This window comes from Micropterus dolomieu, linkage group LG19 (assembly GCF_021292245.1).
Source record: "Micropterus dolomieu isolate WLL.071019.BEF.003 ecotype Adirondacks linkage group LG19, ASM2129224v1, whole genome shotgun sequence".
NCBI lineage: Eukaryota > Metazoa > Chordata > Actinopteri > Centrarchiformes > Centrarchidae > Micropterus > Micropterus dolomieu.
In genome coordinates this window covers 8,074,908-8,086,328 of record NC_060168.1, presented here as the reverse complement: position 1 = coordinate 8,086,328, position 11,421 = coordinate 8,074,908, and the positions used below count along the sequence as shown (strand labels likewise).

General features: G+C 41.6%; 2 protein-coding genes across 9 annotated transcripts in view; one reads left to right on the top strand and one right to left on the bottom strand.

The window, feature by feature from the left end:
* Positions 1 to 1,470, bottom strand: part of gpr137 (G protein-coupled receptor 137) — a 7,851-nt gene extending 6,381 nt beyond the window's left edge. The window contains exon 1 of one of the 3 annotated variants that reach the window (XM_046031307.1): positions 990 to 1,470. The gene's annotated coding sequence lies outside the window, so the exon portion shown is untranslated. Of the gene's footprint in view, positions 1 to 685; positions 842 to 989 lie in introns of those variants that run through there. The other 2 variants (XM_046031305.1, XM_046031308.1) reach the window with 2 other exon arrangements.
* pld7 (phospholipase D family, member 7) overlaps positions 1 to 9,332 on the top strand; it is an 11,224-nt gene extending 1,892 nt beyond the window's left edge. Inside the window, exons 1-12 of one of the 6 annotated variants that reach the window (XM_046031295.1) lie at positions 1,025 to 1,698; positions 2,234 to 2,338; positions 3,622 to 4,590; positions 4,802 to 4,989; positions 5,286 to 5,466; positions 5,575 to 5,689; positions 5,804 to 5,931; positions 6,847 to 7,050; positions 7,425 to 7,564; positions 7,986 to 8,151; positions 8,254 to 8,353; positions 9,096 to 9,332. In XM_046031295.1, the coding sequence (XP_045887251.1) occupies positions 1,600 to 1,698; positions 2,234 to 2,338; positions 3,622 to 4,590; positions 4,802 to 4,989; positions 5,286 to 5,466; positions 5,575 to 5,689; positions 5,804 to 5,931; positions 6,847 to 7,050; positions 7,425 to 7,564; positions 7,986 to 8,151; positions 8,254 to 8,353; positions 9,096 to 9,298 (2,598 nt within the window). In that variant the 5' untranslated portion in view covers positions 1,025 to 1,599 and the 3' untranslated portion in view covers positions 9,299 to 9,332. The other 5 variants (XM_046031294.1, XM_046031298.1, XM_046031297.1 and 2 more) reach the window with 5 other exon arrangements.
* Positions 9,333 to 11,421: the final 2,089 nt, after the last annotated feature.

Here is an 11,421-nt window from a genome sequence, read left to right as displayed (position 1 = left end):
CAAAACAAAGGACTTCATCAGGGGAAAAAAGTGGAAGGTTTTAGACTGGCCAAGTCAATCAGCTGACCTTAACCCAATAGAGCTGCATTTCACCTCCTTAAGAGGAGACTGAAGGGAGAAACCCCCCGAAACAAACAAGAAGTGAAAGAAGCTGCGGTAAAAGCCTGGAACAGCAACACAAATGAAGAATGCAACAGTTTGGTGATGTTGATGGGTCGCAGGCTTGAGGCAGTTATTGCAAGCAAGGGTTATGCCACCAAATATTAAATGTTATTTACTTTAAGATTATTTGTTCCATAACTTTTGCTCAATGCTGTGGTGTAATACAAACGCTGATATGTCCTAAGTTGTTTAACACATCTAGATGTGAATACCAGGAAATCAGAGCTGAAATTCTGAACTCTTGTCTCATACTCATCTTTTGATCTTAAACCCAAATGTCTTCAGTGAACAACAAAAACAAAGGAATTTGCCTTACCGTTCCAATACTTTTGGAGGGGACTGTATGTGATATAACATTTATATTAACCTAATAGATCATAGCTCTAGCTATATTTCTATGATCTATTATCATTCATCCATCTACTATATATAGGTTTTTTTTACATAATGTTTGTTTTTTGGGGGGTAGCATAAAGAGCAGAACAACCCTATGTTGTAAAATAATGAATAAATATAAATCTACCTTGTATGATTTCTCCATAGTTCCCACTACTAGGCAAACATTTTTTTTTGTCTTAAAATATTCTCAAATTACCCGTAATTTAGCCATTGACAAAATGCAGCCCCATTACAGTCACATTACGGTGGCTTTAACTAATCAATACAAAAGCACGTAAACATTCTCAAAAACATGAACATTTCTCTTCGGTCGTGTAGTATTTGTAGGACTATTTGTACTGTAATTTTACATGTTTTCATTCCCCGAGTATTTTTCAGCAAATGTTACCCTTTGAAACTCCGTCACCCAGTTAGCTGTGTGTGTTTACCTTTGAACATAAACAACGGGTCAGGTTCCGTTCAGGCTGCTCAACAGCGGCTAAGCTAACGTTAACCGAAACTAACTTTGTACACTAAAATTAACGTAGACTATTGAGCTGTCGCGATATTACACTTTACTTGCTCACAACACCAGCCCATGTTTCAGGTGTCAATAATAAGTGAACTATAATAACAGACCTTATTTAAAGTGAACATCGGAGTCCAGAGTGCGCTACGGACGATGTTAAACACTCGTTTCCGTGTTGTGTGGGCTGCATTAACGTCTGATAGGCGGAGCCAATCCTTTGAGTGCAACCGCCAATCAGTGACGACAGGAAATCGCGGTTTCTTCAATTTGTTGTTTACTTATGTTCTTGATAAGCACGGCGCATTTAGAGTAAACGTTCTTGTTGTTTATAGCTCACTGACTCATGTGTTTTCATAAATAGCAGCTGTCTAATGCACTTTGTGTGTACCAAAGCTCAATTAGCCGTTTGCCACAGTAGGCTCTGGAAATCAAGAAAACGTTAGTTAACGCTAACTGCTGATTAACGTCGCGTCCCGTTCCGTCCGTTAATCTCGTGTGAAGAAGGTGCTTGTGTATTACTGGACTGGAAGATGCCGATGGTACTGCGGTCCAGAAAGTCCATCAACCCCAGAGAGGCAAATGAGGTACCGAGAAGGTCGATCCGCCTGCACGGTAGTACTTCATACGAGGTGGGTATTTCTATTACTCAGCTTTTCCGCCTCCTCTTCCTCCACCGCTGAAAACTTCACAGTCGGCCACGTAGCGTGCTCGCTAACGTCAAAGGCAGCGACGTTAGCTGGCTAACAGGACAAAAATACTCAAGGAAGGATTATCTAGAAACCAGCCCGCCTTCAACTGTGGTATATTTACTGCCATTGCGACTTGCGACGTTTATAATATTTGTTTAGCTTGTTAGCATAAGCGTTCAGAGCTCACAGTGAGTGTGAACCCCTGCGCCCAGCCAAAACTTACCACCTAGAAATTCACTGCATCATGGTAAGTACTTTTTTCTCCACGCCGACGACGTTTCTATGTGAGGAAGATGACAAAGCGTTTTTGCCTCTATTATTTATTTTTTACTTTTGCAATTGGCATGGTGTAGATGAAGATGCAACCGATACACGACGCCCATTGTTAGATTGTGGAAAGTATAACTGATGCATTATTACTTCAGTGCTGTTTCTTCCTTGTTAACTGTGCATATAACCGACCTTGTCCTGCCAGGAGTCAGATGAGTCAGACTCTGAGACTGTCCAGAGCCAAGTGATGGAGAGACATCAAAGTCCTGCTGAGCTGAAGGAGGAAACTGCTGAGGAGGCCGGTGTAATGGTTAGTCTGTAAATCACCCTACAGAAAACCCAAACAAACACACATGCAGCTTTTGTATAGGCCAGGACTGCTTAGCTACCTACAGCAGGATCCCTGGGTGTGGCAAAACCCTTTATTCTACTACTCGTTTTTCATGTGGTGAGAAATAACCTTTGTCTATGTGAAGCAGCATGTAATCATCACCAGGAAATATTGGCAGGCTAGTGCGGAAGTGTCTTAATCTCCTTTAGACTGCTTGTAGAGAAGTAAAGCTGATTTATGTTTTGGGCCTATGAGTTAGATATTTACATATAAACCGAAAAACTAAACCAGTACTGCACTTATAAGGCCACTATCAATATTTGTGGGGATTATATTTAGGCTAATTTGTTTTTATCATATAGGTAGGTAGGTAGATTTATTAGTTGTTCTTTTGAAAATAATGGAAAAAAGATATTTGCATGCATCCGTCTATTTCACGGCATACATTTTGACTTGTCATAGCAGGCAACGCCCAGGTCTTACTAATATCATTAAATGGCTCAGTTCTATTCAAGTGTCTCAGTGAGCTGTGAGCCAGCATGCATTACACCTGGGGTTTCCCGGCTGTGACATGAAAAAAATTGTGACGGCCTATGCTGTTGGACAGTAAAATAAAAACTATACAAACAGACTCACTTATTAAAATGGATTTCACAATCAATAAAAGGTAAAAACTGTTTGTAAACGGCGGTAGATGTCAGTATTCATTGTTTGTGGGAGGACTATAATACATCTTGTTGAATGAATGCAGCAGCCACAGAAATGTGACCTGTGGACTTGTCACGCCCTAATGAACCATCCCGGGTATCTATTTTGGAACACTGAAAGATGGTTGCCATTGAACATCTGGTGTAAAGCAAGTTGACTGTTTGTTGTTCCATCAGGATGCAAAGTTAAATGATGCTGAAGCCATGGTAACACGCATGTCAGGTTCATAAACATCCCTGACAACATTAAACATTAAACAGTCTGCGGTAGCCATGCTGAGGAGAATCAGATAGGAGCGCTCATTTGAATAGGTGTGGTCACTCTAGCAATTACAGCTCTGCAGACGCCTCTCGAGTTAATGTACAGTGTTATAGTGTTGTTGTTAAACAGTATCAAGGCAAGGAACAAAAGACTACAGGTTATTGAGTTTGAAAATGGCTGTTTAACTGCTAGCTTAAAGGTATTTTTGGTGTAATGTACAACTAAAACTTATGTGCATATGGAGAAATTACTTTCATAGACAGATTTTTCTAATGAATTTCTGTCTTCCTCAGGAACTGAAGCATTGCAGCATTGTGCTGGAACGTCTCTCGGCTGCCGACAGGGCTGCAAAAAAAGAGCTTGAGGAAAAAGAAGACATGAACCGCAAAGGTGGGAAACCCGTTTCCAGAATTCCTACTTTCCATAAACGACCCATCGGTGCGAGCCAGAACACAGAGCTGCCTGTTCCCAAGAAAGATACCCCTGTCCATGTAGCTCAGCCCCACGAGAAAGCTGGGGTTGGAAGTGTAGAGGTTTCCAAGTCCAAGTTACCCGATGTCAGAGAAACGGCACTACCCCTGCCGTCGATCCGCGTCCCCAAAGTTGGCTTCGACGCTCCGTCACCGTTCACCAACACAGAACAAGTCCCTGGAACAGCCCATAGTTCCCTAAATACTGTACCCAAGAGCTGGAGTTTGTCTGAGTTTGTGCCGTGCCCTTCCATGACTGTCAGCCCCAGGCCTGCGCTCAGACCAGAGCACAGATCCGCGCTACGTTTATCAGACGAAGACGAGAGTAAAAGGTTTGAAATGGAATCTGACACCACAGCAGAAGGCACCTTATCTCACCTTCCACACGAGGGCTCCGTCAGTGAAAAGCCACAGGAAGACGATGTTGATGAGGTTCAAAGCAGGATTACCCTCACTGCCTCTGGAGATACTATGAAGTCAAAGTCTGCAGACGTTGTTCACGCAACTGAGGTTAGCCAAGATGACGCTATCATGAATGAAGAGCCACCGTGGGAGACAGCGCAGATGAACATACTTGAATTAAAGGACAGCAGGTCTTCATCAGATGTTGAATGCGAGGATGATTTGGCAGGTGGAAAGTCTGAGGGCCCCGATTCAGGGGAGGTGAAGGAGTATCGCGAGCCACTTATAAGCCAGTCTGCGTTTTCAGATCTTACAGAGGAAATAGCTGGAACTGAAGAATCGGCCTCTCCTGTAGCACCAGAGGAGCCTGCTAAAGCTAAGTCAGTCAAGGTAACTAAGGTGAGTTATGTCGCTCTACTTGCCTAATAAAGTCTGTTGATATCAGTCGCACTGTTTTCTTGATCGTCAGAGTCAGTCATACAAAAAGGAATTTCGCCACACCCTGCAGCAGCAGCTGTGGCATGCAACACGATACTACGCTGCGTCCCAGTCTCTTGTCAAAGCTGTGATTGTAAATTTTACTTGTCCTCTTGTTTTGTAGAGCTCAGGATGCTCTGGTTTTGCCCTCTTCTGCTTCCTGCCCACTACCTTGCTGCTTCTAGGGGGTTTTGGCCAGCATGTTTGGCACTACGGGCTTCCCATGTCTGTGGCTCAGCTCACAGCTCAGCTGGAACTGAACCTGCTGGAGGGCTTTGGATTAGTACCAGAGCCTTGCAGCACTGATTGTCGGTAAGAAATGATCAACAAAGTGTTAAACTCTCCAGTCAGACCAAACCTTATCATGACAAAAACATTCTGAAAGAAACAACTTTTTATTATTTTATTTTTTCACCTTCTCATTAACAGTTATCTGAGCATGATTGCACCAAACTTTGTGTTAATTTTGCTGCTTTGAAGCTGACATATGGGCAGCTAAAGAAATGTTTTGCAGGCTCTATTCGATCAGCTCTCCTAACCTGAGATGATCGAGGGTTCTGTTTGGTGTGCAAGTGGTTGTAGCTTTAGTTTCCCCCTCCATTGTTCAGAGTGCATCTGGTGGAGAGCATCCCTGTGGGCCTCTACCAGTCTTCTCCCTCGTCCAGACAAAGCATCGCAGACAGCTGGCTTCATCTGCTGCACAAGGCCAACAGCTCGGTCCATATCGCTGCTTTCTACTTCACTCTACGAGGCAGCGATTTGGAGTTCTCTGGCTCCTCTGACTCTCAGGTTAGTTCAGCGCCATGCCCTGGCCTTATGATGCAGCGTATCCAGTGATTGTAGATGAATCCTTTTGAAGCTCTAATGTGCACGATCTTATCGCCACATATTTTTCAGGGACGAAAGGTCTTTAAGCAGCTTAAACAGCTTGAATCCAAAGGTGTGAAACTCCAGATTGCCGTCAACGCCCCCCAGGCCTCAACTCAAGATACAGCAGAATTGGCTGCAGCAGGTACATCACGTCCTGACTACATGGAGAACAGCCTCTGTTGTTGTGCTAATTGTTCTTTCAAACCAAAATAGAAAACAGCCATGATTTCTCATCGTGCAGGTTTCTGTTTTTCAGGTGCAGAAGTCAGAGAGGTAGACCTCAAGGCTGTAACTGGAGGCATTGTCCACACCAAGCTGTGGGTGGTCGATCAAAAGCACTTGTACTTGGGTAGCGCTAACATGGACTGGCGCTCTCTAAGTCAGGTAAAATGGAGAGGAGAGGAAGATGTGCATTTTCAAATGTCATGTCAGTCATTATGTTCTCCAAACATCAGCCTTTGCTTTAAGAGAAAGAGGGTCATTTACTGTCCACTTAAAGATTACTTTACCATCCAGTAGATTTGTAGAACTGATGTCCTGGCCAGTTAATAGCATGAGCGTGGCTCTCAGACGCGGCTACAGACAAAACTTACTGTCCAGTCTACATTTAAGACATAAAGTAACCGAGCAGTAATGCACTTTTATTTGCAGTGGCTGAACATGTTTTAAGACACAAGTGAAACTAACTGGGCTACAATGAGACAGCAGTTTGATTGGCTTCAGACTGATTGTATACTACGCAGTGTAACGTTTTAAGGAAACTTTCAGGGAGGGCTGCACAATTGTTTGTGTAGTAAACTTAAGCAGCTGTGATATTAATATAAATATTATTATTGTTATTAGTATTATATTAATATCACAGCTGATTAAGATGCCTAGACTTTAGAGTGCCTGCCTATTATTGATGTTTACATTAAACGCAAGTAAATTGTATTCTGTAGATTAATTGCATCTTAAAGTAACTTATTGTTAGTGGTTATTATTAAGTGAAAGTGAATGCAAATATTTTTGTCAATTTTGATTGTTAAAATGCAAATGTTGTTCCACAAGGCGGATAAATAGCCGTGATACATTTAGCTGATATATGTATTGAGTAAAATAATCTAGGGCAACATACTGTAATTGTGCTGCTGCCAGATCAGAGGGGGTTCCAGGTTGGATTCAGGAAATTCATTCAGATGACTCATTAAACCTGCTTCCTGGAGCAGGGCCCCAGACGCTCACACCACTGCTTGCATACAAACGCAGGCATAAGTGGTGACAGACTGAATGCGTCCTGTGTACTTTGTTGAAATCAAGGTGAAGGAGGTCGGCCTGTCAGTGGAGGACTGCAGCTGCCTGGCTCAGGATGCCTTTCGGATCTTTGGGGTGTACTGGAGCATTGGCGACCCGAACAACGGCTCCCTGCCACCGTACTGGCCTGCACGCCTCTCTGCCCTGTCCAGCTCCCAGGATCCCCTGCGCCTGAAGTTCAATGGAGTCCCTGCTCAAGTCTACCTGTCTGTAAGTTCCAAACTGCTCTATAAGCAGAGGGATGTTTTTAAAAAAACTGCCTTTATATTTTAAATGAGTTTGTTTTTTTTAAATGGATTACCATGTTTTTTAAAGGGCAATACAGATATATTACTAGATTTATTATTTATTTAAGTGGAATTGCGTTCTTGTCAGAGTGGAAGAGGATAAATGGCATTAAGATCATCAATACAACAAATTAGTAAAAGTCCATTAAAATAATCAGACATCACTTTTTAAATATCATACAAGAGTATTTATGACATTCTAGATACAATGGGGAGTGTCTGTGACAGAGTGCTCTTCCTCTCTGGCTGCTCCTGTGATTCTTATTCATTTTTCTTACCTCCTCTGTTTTCCTGCAGAGCGCCCCTCCGTTGATCTCAGCCCGCGGCCGCTCAGACGACCTCTCCACCATCCTGTCTGTCATCGACGACGCCAAGAAATTTATTTACATCTCTGTCATGGACTATCTTCCCCAGTCTGAGTTCACAGAGCCTATCAGGTGACGGGGCCAATCAACGCACCAGAGTCACGCCACCATTTACCGCTGCATTGTTACATATTCAAAATCCAAAATAATGTGTTAAATCTCTGTGACTCTCTGTGTTGACTTAAGTTATGCAAGTCACGTGATTGTATACAGATATTACAGTAACATACAATGCATGACGTCTTGCAAATAGATATAGATTGTTAAAAAGTTGATTCACAACAGTCACATCACTGGGCCCTGATTAAAAATGCTGGAAACTTGCCCAACTGGAAGAAAGTTGTGATGCTTTTAGTTTGGTCCAAACACTGACTTTCTTCATGAAGTGTAAATCACACTGTACACTAGTGAATACAAACACAGGAATGTATTAAATATTAACTTTTCCTCTGCTTGGCTGTGTGTCCCTGGTTTGCCTCTCTCACTCACTCAGGTTCTGGCCGGCCATTGACTCGGCCCTGCGTGTTGCAGCCTGCTACAGAGAGGTACAGGTGAGACTCCTGGTTAGCTGCTGGAAGCACTCGCCTTCCTCCATGTTTACCTTCCTGCAGTCCCTGCTGGTGCTCAACAGGCCTCCACTGAAATGTGACATTAATGTGGTACGCTGGGAGATTTAATTTTCTGCACAATGACGAAGACATGGCGGCCTGAACAGAACGGTGATACACCCTAACCTCCTGTTGTGTTTCGTTTCTGTGCAGAAAATCTTTACAGTGCCTTCAACAGCGGAGCAGATGAAGATTCCTTTTGCACGAGTCAATCATGCCAAGTACATGGTTACAGACAGAGTGGTCTATATAGGTACGCTATTACCACTCACTACATTTTCACTGACAAGCTCAGAGGTGGAATATAAGTACATTTACTCTTTCAGGTACAGTTTTGAGATACATCGAGGTGTTTTCATTATATGCTACTTAATACTTCTGTTTTTTTTTTTTTATTCACAACATATAATTGGCTTCATTTAGAGAGGAAAAATCTCCATTTTATCAACTTGTTTTGGGCTGGAATTGAGTCCTTGAAGTTATATTTTCTTCTTCTTTATACTGCCAGTGAAGTAGATGTTTTGTCACCAGAATTTTCTACAAATCTGTTTTATTCAAATTTTTTGAACAAGTTGATTTTATATAGGTTTACCTAACTTTAGTATTCTTTACATTGTTGTATTACTGCTTTTATTTAACTTAATGATCTGAATACAGCATCCACCCCTGGATAGGCTGTAACAACATTTTGCTTCAGTCTGCTTTTGATAGTTCAGGATTTTAGCTGGTTAGTGTTAATCCTCTCATTTTGTACACCCATAAAACAATTCTGAACAAAGTAATTAACTCTTTCCGCCTCTCTGTGGGGAAAAAATTGTATCCATATCCACGCAGCTTACATCATTGCTTCCTAGCGTTTTTAGCATTTAGTAGATATTTTCTTTAATGGAGCTCGTGGTGGTGAGAGATTACTTCTCAAAATGTTTGATGTTAATGTTGTTAGTGCCTGCGACAGTCACTGAATCTAATTGATGTGACTGTTTCTGTGTTCACAGGGACATCCAACTGGTCCGAGAACTACTTCACCCAGACAGCCGGCGTGGGCTTGGTGGTGAACCAGACCGGCTCTGAGGTTAAGAAAGGCCAAGAGACTCTGCAGAGCCAAGCAGAGGAGCTCTTCCTCAGGGACTGGACGTCTCAGTATACCAGCACTCTCTCTGTTGACGATGTGGACGTCTGCCCTCGAAGCCCACACTAAGGGTTTGTTACTCAATAAAGCGCATTGCATTGTAGATGAGCATCTTGCTTGCTCCAGCCACTTGAACTGTTTTTAACTTATGCAGAATCCGCTTGCTGTGCTGTGTGAATGAACACAGGTTATCTTAATGCTGTTTCCCGACTTGGCTGCCTTTTTTTTAATTTTGTGTGTGTATATAATTGTGTTTTTATATTTCGTTTCAAAACATGTTTTTTATACTCGTTATTGCTCTGGTAACCGTCTTACATGAGTTAAGGCAGGAACCTGCTTTGTACAATTCATTTTATGCTTAGAGCATTTTGTATATTTTGGTGCCATTCTGGTGCCAAGCTTGAACAATCTCGTATAGGAAATAAAACCTTTCCAAAGAGGTGCACACACCACGGCCATGTTTACACTGCTGAAGCTGTCTGATGTAATGTCAGTACCAACTTGTAAATACTTTAAATTCATCACTGATGGCTGGCTCGCAAAGAAATCCAATTTGAATGTGTACCACTACAGAAACTAACTCACTCAAATAAGTGTGAGGTTTTTTTTTTTTTTTTTTTTTATTCCAATTGTTTGTTCTGTATTTAGAAAACAAAATGTGTTCCTTGTCCAACATCTGTTTTACTGTATTGATAATTACCCACTATGTCTGTGTAGTTTCTGTCACCATTTTATGACCAGGTTTATCTATTGTATGCTTGAGCTCAGCTGTTTCTGTTCTCAGTGGACATGTTGTTACTCTTCAACCTCCCAGCTCTGGATGAAACGGGGAACATTTCGGTTGGTCCCTCACTAACAAACCAGTTTGTGTGATGTTTCGCTAAAAATATTTGCTCCTTGTTTGGTGATCTCTGAGAGCTTCTCACATATTATGAAAGGAGCGAGACGAGACGTTGCATTGATGAAGGAGTGGTAATGGTTTTAAACGTTGTCTGTTCACTGTAATTACCTCTCCTGGTTCAAGATTTCAGTCTCTGATATCTGTCCTATACCTGTGAAGGGGATTTCATTTGTACTCGAATCATCCAAAACATTCCTTAAACAAGAGTCCACAGCCACACTAGCTTCTCTGTGAGGCTGTACTTGGACATAGCATTTGACGCAAAGCACTATCATTGTCACAAATAAAAGCTAACATTAGAATGTTAACCATGTTATCATGCTAGCATTTGTTAATTCGAACTAAACACATTGTACAGCTGAGGCTGATGGGAATGGCATAAACCAAAGTAAGATCTCAGCCAGACATGTTTAAAGACAAATAAAAATGATCTGCTTAGAATAATTTGTGTCTGAAATGTCCCCCACACCACCACACACGAAAAGTTCCAGTAAACTACTTAGAACTTGTTAAAATTACATCCACTCCCCTAACTCATAAAAAAAAAAATCAAGAATCAATGAATATGCAAACATTAATTTCTAAAGCTTATCTACTGGCTACCAGATGTCTCCTGCTTCAAAGAGAAACTTGAGTACAAGCCCCCTCATCTGCACACATCATTCTATACAACAAAGGTCAAATAAGTGAAATCGCAAGCAAAACACATTTGAGTGAAGGACTTTTGACCAGTTTGTGGCGCTAAAAGGAGAAGTCGGGATTGTCAAATTTACTACAATTCATCTCAATCATCACCAAATTTCATGGCAATCCATCTGATGAGATATTTCACTCAAAACCACAAATGTGAACATCAATAAAGTCATTAGGATTCATCTTGTTGGGTCATGAATGTCTGTAGAAAACTTAATGGCAATTGATGCAGTAATGAGATATTTCTGTCTGTATCCCTTGAACCAGCACAGCAATATTTCTTTCCAGAAACAATTTCCCCTTTGTGGACAATCCACAAACTGTCAACAGTTTTCACCTGAATTACATGTTCCACATCATGTTCTGAGGATTAATGGTGGGTAAAACATTTATCTACATGAGTAGATAACACTTCTGGTAAGTGAGAAAATGTTTTTTTTGTAATTTAGGTGAACCTTTTCCATAAAAAGGCACAATTGGATGAAAATGTATTATTTTGAAGCTGTGCCACAAAGTCAAATAAAACCCCAGATGAAGTGTCGGTCTGTTTAACTCAAGTTAACGGATCTGATAATCATGCCATTTGCTAACTCAGCTG